Source organism: Pristiophorus japonicus, chromosome 3 (assembly GCF_044704955.1).
Source record: "Pristiophorus japonicus isolate sPriJap1 chromosome 3, sPriJap1.hap1, whole genome shotgun sequence".
Lineage (NCBI taxonomy): Eukaryota > Metazoa > Chordata > Chondrichthyes > Pristiophoridae > Pristiophorus > Pristiophorus japonicus.
Genome location: NC_091979.1, coordinates 92,717,071 through 92,737,439, shown reverse-complemented (window position 1 = coordinate 92,737,439; position 20,369 = coordinate 92,717,071). Strand labels below are relative to the sequence as shown.

Here is a 20,369-nt window from a genome sequence, read left to right as displayed (position 1 = left end):
TTTATGGTCTTGGCTCTCCAAACCGTGGTCCAGAATCCAATTCGATTATGCAGGCCCGTTTTTGGGTAACATATTCCTAGTGGTTGTAGATGCGTACTCCAAATGGATTGAATGTGAGATAATGTCGGTAAGCACGTCCGCTGCCACCACTGAAAGCCTGCGCGCCATGTTTACCATCCACGCCCTGCCTGATGTCCTTGTGAGCGACAACGGGCTATGTTGTACCAGTGCCGAGTTGAAAGAGTTCATGACCCGTTATGGGATCAAACATGTTGCATCTGCCCTGTTTAAACCAGCATCCAATGGTCAGGCAGAGAGAGCAGTGCAAACCATCAAGCAGAGCTTGAAGAGGGTAACTGAAGGCTCACTGCAGACTCGACTATCCTGAGTCCTGCTTAGCTACCGCACGAGACCCCACTCGCTCACTGGGATTCCACCAGCTGAACTGCTCATGAAAAGGGCACATAAGACAAGGTTCTCGTTAGTCCACCCTGATCTACATGAACAGGTCGAGAGTAGGTGGGTTCAACAAAGTACATATCATGATAGCGCAAATGTGTCCCGCGAAATTGAAATCAATGAATCCTGTATTTGTGTTGAACTATGGACAAGGTCCCAAGTGGCTTCCAGGTACTGTTGTGGCCAAAGAGGGTAGTAGGTGTTTCGGGTCAATCTTTAAAATGGACTCATTCACTGGAAACACTTGGACTAAATCAAACTCAGATTCACGGACTATCCTGAGCAACCCACATTGGACCCTACCTTCTTTGACCCCCCAACATACACACTAGCGGCAATCGACACCGCAATTGACCACGAAGCAGAACCCATCACCCGCAGCAGCCCAGCAGGATTCACCACACCAGGCAGCCCAGCAACGCCAGCTGCACAGCAGCCCAGTGAGTGCCCAACAAACAATTCACAAAAACCAGCATTTGCACCGAGACGATCGACCAGGGAAAGAAAGGCCCCAGATCGACTCGCCCTGTAAATAGTTACACTATTGACTTTGGTGGGGGGGTGTGGTTTTTGATGTAAATCTGTAAATACCTTGTGTAGCCACCAGAGGGATCACCCCCTGGAGTACCAAGGGATCCCACAATCCTGTGGGAGTACCTGTACTTAAGGAGGCCTCACAGGCTGGAGAGGCACTCTGGAGACCTGCAATAAAAGACTAAGGTCACATTTTACTTTGAGCTCACAGTATCTAGTCAGACTCTTTATTCATACATAACAGGGACGATGAAAGCCATGTCTTCGGTCCCTGCCACAAACCCTGCACCCTAGCCACTGACTCCATCCCTCTCCCTGGCCACTATCTTAAAGCCGAACCAGATTGTTCACAACCTTGGCGTCCTATTTGACCCTGAGCTGAGATTCAGACCCTGTATCCTCTCAATCAACTACTTTCACCTCCGTAACACCACCCGTCTCTGCCACTGCTTCAGCTCATTTGCTGCTGAAGCCCTCTTCCATGCCTTTGTTACTTCGAGACTCGACAGTTCCAATGCTATCCTGGCTGGCCCCCCACTTTGCACCCTCTGTAAACTTGAGCTCATCCAAAACTCTGCTGCCCATATCCTAACTTGCACCAAGTCCTGTTCATCCATCACCCCTATGATCACCGACCTACATTGGTTCCCAGTCTGACAACGCCTCAATTTTAAAATACTAATCCTTGTTTGCAAATCCCTCCATGGCCTTTTCCCACCCTATTTTTGTAACCTCCTCCAGCCCTACAACTCACCAAGATCTCTGCGCTCCTCAAATTTTTGCACATACCTGATTTTCTTTGTTCCATCATTGCCACTGTACCGTTTAGCTGCCAAGGCCCGAAGCTCTGGAATTTCCTCCCTAAACCCCTTTGCCTCTATATCTCTCCTTTTAAGATGCTCCTTAAAACCTACCTCTTTGACCAAGCTATTGGTCACCTGTCCTAATATCTCCTTCTGTGACTCGGTGTCAAATTTTGTTTGATAAAACTCCTGTGTAGCACCTTGGGACGTTTTACTGTGTTAAAGACGCTATATAAATGCAAGTTGCTAGCAACAGTTTAGCCAAGGGTTTTATGAATGATGAGAATAACTGTCTCTCGATTTCAGCTTCACTTTTCAAGCTTCTAAGTCCAGTGAAACTTCAGAGTAGTGCGGTGTAAGTTCAGTTAAACTCTCTTGGAGCCATTATAGACCTCAAATCTTTGGCTTGTACAATGGCTTTGGTGCCATCCAAAACGATCAAATACCGAGGGACCTTAGTGATTGAAGCTTCTTTTGTTCTTTGGCATGAGAATTGGGTGAATCTTTGTCCTGAGCCCCAAGATGCTTTTGGATGGTGTTCTCTTTAGTTCAAGCTTGTGATATCTTGCTTTTATTAGTCTCTCCAGTCAAACAAGAAATCGTTATTGCACTGTGTTAACGTCAAGAACACCAAACCTTTCTTACTGTTTAGGAAGCATTTTATCTTTCTTCCTCCTTCCTCCCCACTTCACCATCTATTGATCTATACACTGACTACTCATTAATACCAACCACACTGATTCGTAGATTGTTGTGGGTTTTCTTGTATATTGCCTGGGCATGATCAGGGCCACTGGAGCAGCAGAGAGAAGGCATTTTTAGTTGCCCTTGTCATACTTGTTACTAAGCAAGTGATTTAACCTTCACATTTCTACATGATGGTCTATAGATCTTTTTGTTTAGTTATACAGGTGTGACGTCCGAAATCCGGACACCTCGGGACCGAGGCCTTTCCGGATTCCGGGCCGTCGGGGTGGCGGGGGGGAAGCCGGAGAGGAGGAGTCGGTCGGGCTGCCAGAGGTCAGGGGGGTGGGGTCGGTCGGGCCGGTCCCAAGGTTTGTGACTTGATGAAACTGTACTTTAATCTACTTTAAACCCAGGACCTGCTTGCCTGAAGTGTATTGTGGCAAAGGCAACCTATATTATATCAATATTAAAAAACTGTCAATAAGCTCATGATTAAAATTTTTAATCTCAATTCATTTAAATTTTAATCAGATATTTAATTGATATGTTTTGCACATGCACAGAAGTTTATGGTGACGAATTGTGAGGTGTACTGAAGGCACCAGGCGGCTCCTAGTTTGATTGGCCTAGAAGGCCAATGAATGACTGTGTCAAGGCAATGATTAATTGTAATTAACATTGTAATTAAGTTAAAATTCCTACCTCGGTATTCTCTGTAACTTTCATGATTAACACATGTTAAAAAAAATCAATCTCCAAAAGAATTCACGCATTAATTTTTTTTAAAAACCTAATTAACTTTTCTATCCCTAACATTGATAAAATTAAGGGATACAAGCCTTCATACCGCTGGACTATAATTTGCTAATTCTGTAATGAACGGATTTGTTTTTGAGTGCATCATCTGAGTAGAAAAGTCATTTTATAAAGGAGGAACATTTATGTTTGATACAAAAACAGCTGTACTGCTGAAGATATTTATGCTTCTTAAAGGAAATTAGGTTTTTTGGTCCACTTGGTGAACTTGATGTCGTATATGTTCTGCAATAAATTTACATAAGAACTGAAGAATTAGGCACAGGAGTAGGCCATACGGCCCCTCAAGCTTGCTCTGCCATTCAATAAGATCATGGCTGATCATCGTCCTCAATTCTACTTTCCTGCCCGATCTCCACATCCCTTGATTCTCCTAGAGTCACAAATCTACTCAAAGACTCAGCATCTACAGTCCTCTGGAGCAGAGAATTCCAAAGATTCACAACCATCTGAGTGAAGAAATTCCCCCTCATCTCGGACTTAAATGACCTCCCCCTTATCCTGAGATTATGCCCACTAGTTCTCAACACTCCATCCAAGGGAAACAACCTCTCAGCATCTACCCCGTCAATCCCCTTCAGAATCTTGTATGTTTCAATGAGATCACCTTTCATTCTTCTAAACTCCAGAGAGTATAGGCCTATTCTACGCAATCCCTCATCATAGGACATCCCAGGAATCAGTCCAGTGAACCTTTGTTGTACCGCCTCCAAGGCAAGTTTATCCTTCCTAAGATAAGGAGACCAAAACTGTGCACAGTATTCCAGGTGTCGTATCACGAAGGCCCTGTATAATTGCAGCAAAACTTCCTTACTCTTATACTCCAACCCCCCTTGCAATAAAGGCCAATATACCTTCCTTATTGCTTGCTAGCTTTCTGTGTTTCATGCACGAGGACAGCCAAATCTCTCTCAACAGCAACTTTAAAAAGTTTCTCACCATTTAAAAAATATTCTGATTTTCTATTCTTCCTACCAAAGTGGATAACCTCACATTTCCCTACATTATACTCCATCTGCCACTTTACTGCCAACTCACTTAGTCTATCTATATCCCTTTGCAGACTCTTTGTGTTCACCTCACTGCTTATTGTTCCACCTAGCTTTGTATCGTCAGCAAACTTGGATACATTACACTCCGTCCCTTCATCTTGGTCATTAATATAGATTATAAATAGCTGAGGCCCCAGCACTGATCCTTGCGGCACCCCACTAGTTACAGCCTGCCAACCTGAAAATGAACCTGCTCTCTGCTTTCTATCCATGTAAATATATTACCTCCAATCCCGTGAGCTTGTGTAATAACCTTTTATGTGGCACCTTATCGAATGCCTTTTGGAAATCCAAATATACTACATCCACTGGTTCCCCCTTTATCTACCCCAGCACCGCACGAGGTAGAAAAAGCCGTAAGACAGCTTAAGAACAACATAGAAACATAAAAAATAGGTGCAGGAGTAGCCCATTCGGCCCTTCTAGCCTGCACCGCCATTCAATGAGTTCATGGCTGAACATGCAACTTCAGTACCCCATTCCTGCTTTCTCGCCATACCCCTTGATCCCCCTAGTAGTAAGGACTTCATCTAACTCCCTTTTGAATATATTTAGTGAATTGGCCTCAACAACTTTCTGTGGTAGAGAATTCCACAGGTTCACCACTCTCTGGGTGAAGAAGTTTCTCCTCATCTCGGTCCTAAATGGCTTACCCCTTATCCTTAGACTGTGACCCCTGGTTCTGGACTTCCCCACCATTGGGAACATTCTTCCTGCATCTAACCTGTCTAAACCCATCAGAATTTTAAACGTTTCTATGAGGTCCCCTCTCATTCTTCTGAACTCCAGTGAATACAAGCCCAGTTGATCCAGTCTTTCTTGATAGGTCAGTCCCACCATCCCTGGAATCAGTCTGGTGAACCTTCGCTGCACTCCCTCGATAGCAAGAATGTCCTTCCTCAGGTTAGGAGACCAAAACTGTACACAATACTCCAGGTGTGGCCTCACCAAGGCCCTGTACAACTGTAGCAACACCTCCCTGCCCCTGTACTCAAATCCCCTAGCTATGAAGGCCAACATGCCATTTGCTTTCTTAACCGCCTGCTGTACCTGCATGCCAACCTTCAATGACTGATGTACCATGACACCCAGGTCTCGTTGCACCTCCTCTTTTCCTAATCTGTCACCATTCAGATAATCGTCTGTCTCTCTGCTTTTACCACCAAAGTGGATAACCTCACATTTATCCACATTATACTTCATCTGCCATGCATTTGCCCACTCACCTAACCTATCCAAGTCGCTCTGCAGCCTCATAGCATCCTCCTCGCAGTTCTCAATCCATGTCAGCACACTACCCCCAATCCCATGTGCTTTAACTTTGCACATTAATCTCTTGTGTGGGACCTTGTGTGGGACCAACAAGGCTACGGGAGCGGATGGAATCCCTGCGGAGGCACTGAAGTATGTCGGAGAGGCACTGTTGGCATGAATACATGACCTCATCTCTCTCATCTGGAGGGAGGAGAGCTTGCCGAGAGATGCAGTGATCGTGACCATCTTTTAAAAAGAGGACAAGTCTGACTGTGGCAACTACAGAGGAATCTCCCTACTATCAGCCACTGGGAAGGTTGTCGCTAGAGTACTCCTCAACCGTCTTCTTCCTGTGGCTGAGGAGCTCCTCCCGGAGTCACAGTGCGGATTTTGTCCCCTACGGGGCACAACGGACATGGTTTTACAGCACGACAACTGCAGGAAAAATGCAGGGAACAGCATCAGTCCTTATACATGGCTTTCTTCGACCTTACAGAGGCTTTTGACAATGTCAACCGTGAGGGTCTATGGAGCGTCCTCCTCCGTTTCAGATGCCCCCAAAGGTTCATCACCATCCTCTGCCTGCTCCACGATGACATGCAGGCTGTGATCCTTACCAACGGATCCATTACAGACCCAATTCACGTCCGGATCGGTGTCAAACAGGGCTGTGTCATCGCCCCAACTCTCTTCTCAATCTTCCTCGCTGCCATACTCCACCTCACAGTCAACAAGCTCCCCGCTGGAGTGGAATTAAACTACAGAACCAGTGGGAATCTGTTCAACCTTCGCCATCTCCAGGCCAGGTTCAAGACCACCCCAACGTCTGTCGTTGAGCTACAATACATGGACAATGCCTGCGTCTGCGCACATACAGAGACTGAACTACAAGTCATAGTCAGCGTATTTACTGAGGCATACAAAAGCATGGCCCTTACGCTAAACATCCATAAACCAAAGGTCCTCCACCAGCCTGTACTCGCCGCACTGCGCCCCCCCCCACCCCCTGCCGCCCGCCCCCTCCCCCAGTCATCAAAATCCACGGCACGGCCCTGGACAACGTGGACCATTTCCAATACCTCGGGAGCCTCTTATCAACAAGAGCAGACATTAACGACGAGATTCAACACCACCTCCAGTGTGCCAGCGTAGCCTTCGGCCGCCTGAGAAAAAGAGTGTTTGAAGACCGGGCCCTCAAATCCACCACTAAGCTCATGGTCTACAGGGTTGTAGTACTACCCACCCTCCTGTATTGCAGACACGGACCATGTACCGTAGACACCTCAAGTCACTGGAGAAATACCACCAACGATGTCTCTGCAAAATCCTACAAATCCCCTGGGAGGACGTTAGCGTCCTCGATCAGGCCAACATCCCAGCATTGAAGCACTGACCACGCTTGATCAACTCCGCTGGGCAGGCCACATCGTTCACATGCCTGACACGAGGCTCCCAAAGCAAGCGCTCTACTCTGAACTCCTTCACGGTAAGCGAGCCAAAGGTGGGCAGAGGAAACATTACAAGGACACTCTCAAAGCCTCCCTGATAAAGTGCAACATCCCCACCGACACCTGGGAGTCCCTGGCCAAAGACCGCCCTAAGTGGAGGAAATGCATCCGGGAGGGCGCTGAGCAACTTGAGTCTCATCGCCGAGAGCAAACAGAAATCACGTGCAGGCAGCGGAAAGAGCGTGCGGCAAACCAGTCCCACCCACCCTTACCCTCAACGACGATCTGTCCCACCTGTGCCAGGGACTGTGGTTCTCGTATTGGACTGTTCAGCCACCTAAGAACTCATTTTTAGAGTGGAAGCAAGTCTTCCTCGATTCCGAGGGTCTGCCTATGATAATTGATCTACCCTGCTAGTAACATCCTCAAAAAACTCTAATAAATTTGTCAAGCACGATTTCCCTTTCATAAAACAATGTTGACTTTGCCTAATCATGTTATGATTTTCCAGGTGCCACTTCCTTAACAATGGATTCCAGCATTTTCCTGATGACTGATGTCAGGCTAACTAACCTGCAGCTCCCTGTTCTCTCTCTCCATCCTTTCTTGAATAGCTGTGTTACATTTGCTAACTTTCAGTCCGCTGGGACCATTCTAGAATCTAGGGAATTGTGGAAGATCGAAACCAATGCATCCACTATCTTTGCAACCACCTCTTAGAACCCTCAGATGTAGGCCATCAGGTCCAGGGGATTTGTCGGCTTTTAGTCCCGTTTGTTTCTGTAGTACTTTTTCTCCAATTATATTAATTACGTTAAGTTCCTCACCCTCATTAGACCCTTGGTTCCCCACCATTTCTGGTATGCTTTTTGTGTCTTCAACTGTGATGACACATACAAAATATTTGTTTAACATTTCTGCCATTTCCTTATTCCCTATTTCTGCTGTCTCAGTTACTAAGAGACCAACATTTACTTTTGCTACTCTCTTCCTTTTTACATATTTGTAGAAGCTATTACAATCTCTTTATATTTCTTGTTAGTTTTCTCTCATTCTATTTTCCCCCTGTTATCAATTTTTTGGTCATTCTTTGCTGGTTTCTGAAACTCCCAATCCTCAGACTTACTACTATTCTTCGCAACATTATAAGCTGCTGCTTTCAATCTAATGCTATCCTTGACATCTTTAGTTATCCACGGATGGATCACTTTTCCCGTGGAGTTTCTGTTTCTCAATAGAATGTATTTCTGTTGAGAATTATGAAATATTTCTTTAAATGCTAACCACTGCTTAGGTTTGGCCTTTTTTTTTCCAAATAGGGAAAGAAGTAGGGAGGAGGTTCTTAGATTAGTACAGGAGGGAATTATTGTAATTCTGAACAAAACTATCAAAGAAAGCAGTTATTTTGCACAGATAGATTGGCTAAGTTACTCATGGTATGTGGAGTATACCTTTTAAAGAATATCCTAAAGTTAATTCATTTACTTAAAAGAAAGTTACACAAATCATTATTTACACATGGCTTGCGAGTGCTGTCAATGTCAATATTTTGACCTAGTTCCTGGTTCTGTGATTGAAGCAACTCTGGTTGCAAGATAGATGTAAACAGCTGTCCCATGCTACTTGTAAACAAAGGCATGCATGTGAATTATAGATCCCAGTTACAAAAATAAAATTTAATACATTAGTTTAGATTTTTGAATTAATAATTTTAATTCAATAAAAAACAAAATGTATGAGAATATTGCTCCTCTTTTTCTCAACCCCCTCATCAGCAGGTTTCTTCCTTCATTGTTTTTTTGTAGGCTGCACAGATTTTACAGAGGAACTCTGTGCTCTCAAAACATTTTAAAATGGCTTATGAGGTAACTGGGCAATTTTCTCAGTGTTTCTGCGACTAGCTGCTGAGAAGAGTTATTTTTTTACCTTTTTATTGGAGCATATTGTGGTATAGTGGATTTGATTTCCCCCATTTCACTGAGCTGCTCATCTTGGCCAAATTTTTGTGAGGATGCACAAAGCTGAAGCCGAATGCTTCCTGTGACAAAGTAAAATTAGTGACCAAGTTGTCCAAAAGCTCCACTCAATCAACATCTGGCATTGATTCAGAGGAGTTCTGAGTATGGTGGTGGTGGTGGGGGGGTCGGGGGGTGGGGGGATGCGGACAGTGGGAGTGGTGAGGCAGAGTTTATCCTCAAATAAAATCAGCATATTGATGTATTTTTCAGTGAAACCCTTGTAGACAAGATTATTCTAAAAAGTACATTGGAGACAGTTGAATTTTTCTTTCAAATGAGTTTATGAATGAATTCCACTTTGAGGATTATTTTCAAATCTGGTCATAATTGACTGTGATGTGAGAAACACATTGTGTGTGCTTATAAAATGTGTTTGTATAGCAAATTGTTGCCAAGTACACCTTCTGTCAATTTTATTTTCAGCAACTAAGTTGAAACAACCAGATTATGCAGGTTAGCTCAGTTATGTAGATGTGCACATTTTTATTGTTCAGTTATGATTTTTGTACTTTTTTTAGGCTTTGATTCATGGATTAAATAGACATTACTACTCTATCACCATCAATTACCGGAAGAATGAACTTGAACAAAAGGCAAGTTTAATTATTAACCATAGTTTTAAGTTTTTAAAAAGATATTTCGGATTTACAGTTGTTTTACTATTTGTGTGTCATGGTAAATTTAATGTGTCGTACCTTGATCGTCAAAAAATGAACACTGGATTGATTATCCTTCATCACATTTCACATTTTCTCAAACTATCTAAGTTTGCTATTACAGAGCAGCTGCTTCATTATATAATACAACTATACTAGTTGTCATAAGGAGGTGGGCAAACTTAATATTTAATCATTGGTCTGACCAACTCTGAGGAACAACAGTTGATGGTTCATGTAGCATCGGTGAAACAGCCCAGTTGTACACTGTGGAGGAAAAATCTAAGCAACACTACAATTTTAAGATGTTTTCACGTATAAATCCTGTAGAATCATACAATGATATAGCACAGAAATAGGCTGTTCGGCCTATCGTGCCTGTGCCGATTGTTTGATAGAGCTATCCAATTAGTCCCACTCCTCTGCTCTTTTCCCATAGCCTTGTAATTTTTTTCCCTTCAAGTATTTATCCAATTCCCTTTTGAATCCATCCCTGAAAGGCAAGTTTATTTGTTCTTGTTAGCTGCCACTGTTTCAAGACTACAATTGCACTACTATATTGTAATTATTGTTTCTCACTTGATTTTCATTCTTTTCTCAGTAACTGTTTCCTTTAATCTATAATTTTGGGAGGTTCATGTATTTTTGTTCCACATATTGTGGTATGAATTATCTGCATTTTTTGAAGTATGTTTCTGGTTACTCCCTATCCTCCCCACAAGATTTAGTGTTAAGACCTGAAGTTCTTATAGTTTTTTCTTTAGAGGAAGGTGAAGAATAATTCGAAATCTAAAAGTAGTCTCTTAGGGCCCAAGTTTCGGGCCGCGCCTCGAACGGCGCAGTCCCGACCTGGACGCCCGTTTTTTGCGGCACAAAGTGCGCCTAAAAAAAAACTTACAGATTCTCCGGCTCCCTGCAGGTCCTCTGGAGCCTGGCGTGGCGCAGCACAAGCTGAAAACAGTGCTGGGACCTCTGCACATGCGCGCTACAGTGGGCGCGCATGTGCAGTAGCTCCAGGCGCCCAAAACTGTGTGGGAGGGGCCCGAAGCACGCAGCCCCTAGCCCTGGCCGAATGGCCTCACTGGGGCTGCGTGCATAAGGCTGCCTCCCACGCCCAGCTCCTGCTTCCTCCCGACCCAACTCGACTCCCCACCCCCCCCCCCCCCCCCCGCACCTGGACCAGACCCGCCCCCGACTCCCACTCCCCCCACCCTCCGCCCCAGGACCCGACCCGACCCGCGCTCCCCCCACCCGACCTGACCTCCCTCTCCCTCCCACCACCCCCCCGACTCGACCCGCGCTCCCGAATCCCACCCGACCCAACCTGACCTCCCTCCCCCCGCCCCCGACCCGACCCGATCCGCGTTCCCTTAGACTTTCCATTTGTCTGCTATGGAACATGCTTTCTCCAACATAGGAATGCACCCTATTAAGTTAAGTCTAGAGAACAGGTGCAAGTTAGCAAGAACCATATATAAGGAGCATTTACCAGGGGTATGGTTAGGGCTAGCTTCACCCAAAGTTGTGAATTAAAATGGTGCAATGCAGTTACCAGCTTTTGGATGTGGATTTAAAAAAAAAGCAATGGAGAAATTGAGGATGACAAAATAGGATAATGCAACACAGTCACAGAGAATATCTTTGTGACTTTGGCCAGGGCATTCTGAATGTTATAAGCATGGTAGAAGTCAGACTGAATGGATTTTAACAGGGAGTTTTGGAAGAGATTGGCGCTGAGCTGGGAGATGACAACAAACATAGAAACATAGAAAATAGGTGCAGGAGTAGGCCCTTCGAGCCTGCACCACCATTCAATAAGATCATGGCTGATCATTCACCTCAGTACCCCTTTCCTGCTTTCTCTCCATACCCCTTGATCCCTTTAGCCGTAAGGGCCATATCTAACTCCCCCTTGAATATATTCAATGAACTGGCATCAACAACTCTCTGCGGTAGAGAATTCCACAGGTTAACAACTCTCTGAGTGAAGAAGTTTCTCCTCATCTCAGTCCGAAATGGCTTAGCCCTTATCCTTAGACTGTGTCCCCGGTTCTGGACTTCCCCAACATCGGGAACATTCTTCCTGCATCTAACCTGTCCAGTTCCGTCAGAATTTGATGTGTTTCTATGAGATCCCCTCTCATCCTTCTAAACTTCAGTGAATTCAGGCCTAGTCGATCCAGTCTCTTCTCATATGTCAGTCCTGCCATCCCGGGAATCAGTCTGGTGAACCTTCGCTGCACTCCCTCAATAGCAAAAACGTCCTTCCTCAGATTAGGAGACTAAAACGGAACACAATATTCCAGGTGAGGCCTCACTAAGGCCCTGTACTACCTCCCTGCTCCTTTACTCAAATCCCCTAGCTATGAAGGCCAACATACCATTTGCCGCCTTCACCGCCTGCTGTATCTGCATGCCAACTTTCAATGACTGATGTACCATGACACCCAGGTCTCGTTGCACCTCCTCTTTTCCTAATCTGCCGCTATTCAGATAATATTCTGCCTTTGTGTTTTTGCCACCAAAGTGGATAACCTCACATTTATCCACATTATACTGCATCTGCCACGCATCTGCCCACTCACCTAACCTGTCCAAGTCACCCTGCAGCCTCTTAGTGTCCTCTTCACAGCTCACACCGCCACCCAGTTTAGTGTCATCTGCAAACTTGGGGATATTACACTCAATTCCTTCATCTAAATCATTAATGTATATTGTAAATAGCTGGAGTCCCAGCACTGAGCCCTGTGGCACTCTACTAATCACTGCCTGCCATTCTGAAAAGGACCCGTTTATCCTGACTCTCTGCTTCCTGTCTGCCAACCAGTTCTCTATCCACATCAGTATATTACCCCCAATACCATGTGCTTTAATTTTGCACGCCAATCTCTTGAGTGGGACCTTGTCAAAAGCTTTTTGAAAGTCCAAATACACACACCACTGGTTCTCCCTTGTCCACTCTACTAGTTACATCCTCAAAAACTTCTAGAAGATTTGTCAAGCATGATTTCCCTTTCCTAAATCCATGCTGACTTGGACCAATCCTGTCACTGCTTTCCAAATGCACTGCTATTTCATCTTTAGTAATCGATTCCAACATTTTTCCCACTACTGATGTCAGGATGTCAGGCTAACCTGTCTATAATTACCTGTTTTCTCTCTCCCTCGTTTTTTTTAAAGTGGTGTTACATTAGCTACCCTCCAGTCCATCGGAACTGATCCAGAGTCAAGTTTGAGAACCTTGCAGAGGAAATGGAGGTTAAAAATGGGCAGCAGTTGGAGGGAAAAGAAAGATGGAGAGTAGTTTGAAAGGGAGGAGGAGTGGTGCCTTAGTAAAAAGCATCATGAACAATGCCAGCAAGTATGGGGCCCAGGAAAAGTAGTTCTGCACTGTTCCAGCCTTAATAGCTCAATCATTGTTACATTAATACAATATGCTAAAACCTCTAAACAATCATGTTCTCAATAAAGGGAGATGAAATAAATAGATGAAGCAAGAGGAACTAACTGAAATCATTTATCACTCTTTTGCTTGTACATTTAGGATCATCCTACCTGTTAAGGCATTGGATTATGAGGTTAGCTGGAGCTGAGTGGGTAGAATTCCAGCCTCGGTGACAGGTCTATGCCTCCTGGTTCGGCCAATGAGCAGAAAATGCCTTGCTCAAGTGTTGGATTACTGGGTCTACCAATTTCCCATCACTAGATAGGAGCCAATTCAACCCCAAAGAGTGCTCACTTACTTCCCTGCCCCGAAGAATGCATTCTACCCACGAGGATAGTCATTAGACCATTTGCTAAGTAGATACCAGTAATTCTTTCTGAGCAGCGTTATGAACACTACAACTTGCCTTAAATGTGTGATTGTATTGTCCCCCATTTTCCTGAACACACACGGCATCAGATGGTGATTTCACCAATTGGAGGTGCAGAGCATACTCATCGCCATCTGTTTAATCCAGCTGCAAGGTTAATGAGTGATTAAAACTTGGAAGAATTCTCTCTTGACTCACCTGCTAAGTTATATAATAGTGGATTTGAACCTTCCACCTATCCCCCCGCCCACCCCCAACCCTACCTCCTTCTGTGCCCGCCCCTGGAAAAAACTTTCCCCCGGCTCTTTTACAACTGCATTTATGAACTCTCAACTGTCCAGCCTTCGACCTTTCTTTCACATAAGAACATAAAAAACATAAGAAATAGGAGCAGCAGTAGGCCATTTGGTTCCTCGAGCCTGCTCCGCCATTTAATAAGATCATGGCTGATCTGATCATGGACTCAGCGCCACTTCTCTTTCCGCTCCCCATAACACTTTATTACCTTATCGCTCGAAAATGTGTCTATCTCTGCCTTAAATATATTCAATGACCCAGCCTCCACAGCTCTCTAGGGCAGAGAATTCCACAGATTTACAACCCTCTGAGAGAAGAAATTCCTCCTCATCTCAATTCTAAATGGGCAGCCCCTTATTCTGAGACTATGCCCCCTAGTTTTAGTTTCCCCTGTGAGTGGAAATATCCTCTCTGCATCCACTTTGTCGAGCCCCCTCATTATCTGATATGTTTCGATAAGATCACCTCTCATTCTTCTGAACTCCAATGTGTATAGGCTCAACCTACTCAATCTGTCTTCATAAGTCAACCCCCTCATCTCCGGAATCAACCTAGTGAACCTTCTCTGAACTGCCTCCAATGCAAGTATATCCTTCCTTAAATATGGAGACCAAAACTGTACGTAGTACTCTAGATGTGATCTCACCAATACCCTGTACAGTTGTAGCAGGACTTCTCTGTTTTTATACTTCATCCCCCTTGCAATAAAGACCAACATTCCATTTGCTTTCCTGATTACTTCCTGTACCTACATACTAACTTTTTTTGTTTCATGCACAAGGACCCCCAGGTCCCTCTGTACTGCAGTACTTGCAATTTTTCTTCATTTAAATTATAATTTGCTTTTCTATTTTTTCTGCCAAAATGGATAAGCTCACATTTTCCCACATTATACTTCACATGCCAAATTTTTGCCCACTCGCTTAGCCTACCTATATCCCTTTGCAGATTTCTTATGCCCTCCTCACAATTTGCTCTCCCACCCATCTTTGTGTCATCAGCAAACTTGGCTATATTACACTCGGCCCCTTCAAGTCATTAATATAGCGTAAATAGTTGAGGCCCCAGCACCGATCCCTGCGGCACCTAGTTTGCAAACCAGAAAATGACCCATTTATCCCAACTCTCTGTTTTCTGTGAGTTAGCCAATCCTCTATCCATGCTAATATATTACCCCCAACCCCGTGCACTTTTATTTTATGCAGTAACCTTTTATGTGGCACCTTATCGAATGCCTTCTGGAAATCCAAATACACCACATCCACTGGTTCCCCAATCCATCCTGTTCGTTACATCCTCAAAGAACTCCAGCAAATTTGGCAAACATGATTTCCCTTTCATGAAACCATGTTGACTGTGCTTGATTGAATCATGCTTTTTCAAATGTCCTGCTACTGTTTTCTTAATAATGGACTCCAACATTTTCCCAACAACAGACGTCTATAGTTTCCTGATTTCTGTCTGCCTCCTTTTTTAAATAGGGGCGTTACATTTGCAGTTTTCCAATCCGCTGTGACCTCCTCAGAATCCAGGGGATTTTGGTAGATTATAACCAATGCATCCACTATCTCTGCAGCCACTTCTTTTAAGACCCTAGGATGCAGACCATCAGGTCCAATGGACTTGTCTGCCTTTAGTCCCATTATTGTACCGAGTATTCATTCTTTAGTGATAGTGATTGTGTGGAGTTCCTCCCTCCCTAAAGCTTCTTGATTATCCACTATTGGGATGTTTTTAGTATCTTCTACCGTGAAGACCGACACGAAATATTTGTTCAAAGTCTCTGCCATTTCCCTGTTCCCCATTATTAATTCCCCAGTCTCATCCTCTAAGGGACCAACATTTACTTTAGCCATTCTTTTCCTTTTAATGTACCTGTAGAAACACCATGATATTTTCTGCAACTCATCATCATCATATCATCATAGGCAGTCCCTCGGCAAGGAGGAAGACTTGCTTCCACTCTTAACATGAGTTCTTAGGTGGCTGTACAGTCTAATACGAGAACCAGAGTCTCTGTCACAGGTTGGACAGATAGTCGTTGAGGGAAGGGGTGGGTGGGACTGGTTTGCCGCACACTCTTTCCACTGTCTGCGCTTGATGTCTGCGCTTGATTTCTGCATGCTCTCGGCGACAAGACCTCAAGTCGCTGGAGAAATACCATCAACAATGTCTCCGCAAGATCCTACAAATCCCCTGGGAGGACAGACGCACCAACATTAGCGTCCTCGACTAGGCCAACATCCCCAGCATTGAAGCACTGACCACACTTCTGCAACTACCGATCTGCTCAATCACACCCTCGCCACCACCTTTAATGCTCTAGTCCCTGTTAAAATTATTATTCTCCCCTGATACAGCCCTGATCTTTGCTCCCTTAAGTCCAAGGGCTGCAGACTTGAATGGACAACTGGTTTAGCCATTCACCGCCAGATCTGGCTGGACCACATAAAGCATTATCGGGTTCTGCTCTCGACTGCCAAAATTGCTCACTATTCCAGAATCATTCTGGAATGTAAAGATAAACCCCGGCTTCTATTCTCCACTGCTAATCGTTTTTTTAAACCCTCTCCCAGTCTCTACCCTCACCTCCGACAATAAATGTGAGGAGCTCACGGAATTCTTTGTCTCTAAGATTGAGACCATCCATTCGGTCGCCTCTGCCTCTTCCCTTCCTTCCCCTAGTCCACCGGGCCAAACTTCCTCTAAAGATCCCCCCTACCATAGCCCTGACCTCACATCTTTATCTAGTTTCTCTCCGATCTCCCCTCATGACTTTTCCTGTCCATGAGACCCATTTCCTGCTCCCTTGACCCTATTCCCACCAAACTGCTGACCACCCAACTTGCTTTTCTGGTTCCCATGTTAGCTGACATTGTTAACGGTTCTCTCTCCTCAGGTACTGTCTCCCTCTCCCTCAAATCTGCCGTCATCACCCACTCCTCAAAAAAGCAAACCTCAACCCCTCCGACCTTGCAAACTACCGCCCCATCTCCAACCTCCCGTTCCTCTCCAAAGTCCTTGAACGTGTTGTCACCTCCCAAATCCGTGCCCATCTTAAACCGCAATTCCATGTTTGAATCCCTCCAATCCGTTTTCCGTGTCTGCCACAGTACCAAACGGCTCTCATCAAAGTCACAAATGACATCCTTTGTGACGGTGACCAATGCAAACAATCCCTCCTCGTCCTTCTTGACTTGTCTGCAGCCTTTGACACGGTTGACCACTCTATCCTTCTCAATCGAAAACACAGCGTCAGTTACCACATGTACGCTGATGACACCCAGCCCTACTTCACAACACTTCTCTTGATCCCTCCTCGGTCTCTAAATTGTCAGACTGCTTGACCGACATCCAGTTCTGGATGAGCAGAAATTTTCACCAATTAAATATTGGGAAAACCGAAGCCATTGTTTTCGGTCCCTGCCACAAACGCCGTTCCCTAGCCACGGACTCCATCCCTTTCCTCAACTTCTGTCTGAGGCTGAACCTTGGTGTCATATTTGACCCTGAAATGAGCGGTCGACCACATATCCGCAGCATAACTAAGACATTGCCCGTTTCTGCCCTTGCCTCAGTTCATAGAAACATAAAAATTTACAGCGCAGAGGGAGGCCATTTCGGCCCACCGTGTTCGCGCCGGCCGACAAAAAGCCACACAGCCCTCGGTCAGCAGCCCTGAAGGTTACATATAAACCAATGAACAATGGCGGAGAAGTAATGAGCACCCATCCCAACCAGCCCCATATAACTGCGACACCCCTTACACTGAAACATTCTTCACCTCCACCCCAACCGGAGCCATGTGATCTTCTGGGAGAGGCAAAAACCAAATAAAAAGCCAGGCCAATTTAGGGGGGAAAAAAATCTGGGAAAATTCCTCTCCGACCCATCCAGGCGATCGAAACTAGTCCAGGAGATCACCTGTCGCAGTTATATGGGGCTGGTTGGGATGGGTGCTCATTACTTCTCCGCCATTGTTCATTGGTTTATATGTAACCTTCAGGGCTGCTGACCGAGGGCCGTGTGGCTTTTTGTCGGCCGGCGCAAACACGGTGGGCAGAAATGGCCTCCCTCTGCGCTGTAAATTTTTATGTTTCTATGAACTGAGGCAAGGGCAGAAACGGGCGATGTCTTAGTTATGCTGCGGATATGTGGTCGACCGCTCATTTCAGGGTCAAATATGACACCAAGGTTCAGCCTCAGACAGAAGTTGGGGAAAGGGATGGAGTCCGTGGCTAGGGAACGGCGTTTGTGGCAGGGACCGCATTCGATTCCCTGCAGTACTTACCATCATATCTGCGCCGGCCAACAAGAAGTTACCCAGTCTAATCCCAATTACCCGCTCTAGGTCCGTAACCCTGCAAGTTACGGCACTTCAAGTGCCCATCCAACCATCTCTTAAAAGTGGTGAGGGTTTCTGCATCCACCACTCTTCCAGGTAGTGAGTTCAAGATCCCCATAAGCCTATGCATAAAGAAGACCCCCCCTGCCCCGCCTCAAATCCCCTCTAAACCTTCCACCAACTACCTTTAAACTATGCCCCCTCGTAATAGACCCCTCCACCAATGGAAATAGGCCCTTACTATCCATTATGTCCAGGTCCCTCAGTATTTTGTACACCTCAATGAGGTCTCCTCCCAACCTCCTCTGTTCCAATGAGAACAAACCCAGCCTATCCAATCTGTCCTCATAGCTAAGATTCTCCATTCCAGACAGCATCCTAGTAAATCTCCTTTGCATCCTCTCGAGTGCAATCACATCCTTCCTATAATACGGCGACCAGAATCGCACGCAGTACTCCAGCTGTGGCTTAACCAAAGTATTATACAATTTAAGCATAACCTCCCTGCTCTTATATGCTATGTCTCGGCCAATAAAGGCAAGCATTCCTTATGCCTTCTTAACCACCTTACCCACCTGGCCTACTTTCAGGGATCTGTGGACAAGCATTCCAAGGTCCCTTTGTTCATCTACACTATTAAGTGGCCTACCACTTAATGTGTATACCCTTTCCTTATTATCCCTCCCAAAGTGCATTACCTCACACTTTTCTGACTTAAATTCCATTTGCCACTGCTCTGCCCACCTGACCAGTAGATTGATATTCTCCTGCAGCCCATGACTTTCCTCTTCATTATCAATCACACAGCCAATTTTAGTGTCGTCTGCAAACTTCTTAATCATACTCCCTATATTCAAATCTAAATCGTTGATATATACCACAAAAAACAAGGGACCCAGTACTGAGCCCTGCGGTACCCCACTGGCAACATCCTTCCAGTCACAAAAACATCCATCAACCGTTATCCTTTGCTTCCTACCTCTAAGCCAATTTTGGATCCAACTTGCCACTTTGCCCTGGATCCCATGGGCTTTAACCTTCATGACCATTCTACCATGTGGGACCTTATCAAAAGCTTTGCTAAAGTCCATATACACTACGTCGTAGGCACTACGCTCATCGACCCTCTTGGTTACCTCCTCAAAAAATTCAATCAGGTTAGTCAAACACGATCTTCCCGTAACAAATCTAATTAATCCTTGCCTTTCCAAAGACAGATTTAGCCTGTCTTTCAGGATTTTTTCCAATAATTTTCCGACCACTGAGGTTAGGCTGACAGGCCTGTAATTACTCAGCCTATCCCTTTCTCCCTTCTTAAACAAGGGTACTACATTAGCAGTCCTACAATCCTCCGGCATCATGCCCAAATCCAAAAAGGACTGGAAAATGATGGTCAAGGCCTCTGCTATTTCCTCTTTTACTTCGCTCAACATCCTGGGATGCATTTCATCCGGGCTTGGGGACTTAGCTACTTTCAAAGCTGCTAAACTCCTTAATACTTCCTCTGTCTATATATTTATTTCATCCAGCATATCACACTCCTCCTCGATAGCAGTATCAGCATTGCCCCTTTCCTTTGTGAAAATAGATGCAAAGTATTCATTAAGAACCGTACCAACATCTTCCACCTCCACACAAAGATTACCCTCATGGTCTCTAATAGGCCCTACCCTTTCTTTAGTTACCCTCTTATATATTTGTGGAACATCTTTGGGTTTCCTTTAATTTTACTAGCCAAGAATTTTTCATGCTCTCTCTCCGCATTCCTAATATCCTTTTAAATTTTGCCCCTCAACTTTTTATATTCCTCTAAAGATTCTATAGTATTTAACCGTTGGTATATGACATAAGCTTCCCTTTTTTTCTTTATCCTCTCCTGTAAGTCCCTAAACATCCAGGGGGCTCTAGAATTATTATTCCCACCCTTTTTTTTTTTAAGGGCACATGTTTGGCCTGAGCCTTCAGGTTCTCCTCCTTGAATGCCTCCCACTGTTCCGACACTGTTTTCAGTCCACTGTGGCCAAATCACTCTTTAACTAAGCAAAATTAGCTTTTCTCCAATTCAGGACTTTTATTCCAGGCCTATCTTTGTCCTTATCCATAACCAACTTGAATCTGACTGAATTATGGTCACTGGCACCCAAGTGCTCTCCCACTAATGCCTCTTCAACTTGTCCAGCTTCAT

The 20,369-nt window shown here is 44.9% G+C and overlaps 1 protein-coding gene across 2 annotated transcripts in view; it reads left to right on the top strand.

Moving 5' to 3' along the window:
• Positions 1-20,369, top strand: part of psmd14 (proteasome 26S subunit, non-ATPase 14) — a 144,310-nt gene that overhangs the window by 89,472 nt on the left and 34,469 nt on the right. For both annotated transcript variants that reach the window (XM_070875540.1, XM_070875541.1), the window contains one exon: positions 9,590-9,664. In XM_070875540.1, the coding sequence (XP_070731641.1) occupies positions 9,590-9,664 (75 nt within the window). The remainder of the gene's footprint in view (positions 1-9,589; positions 9,665-20,369) is intronic.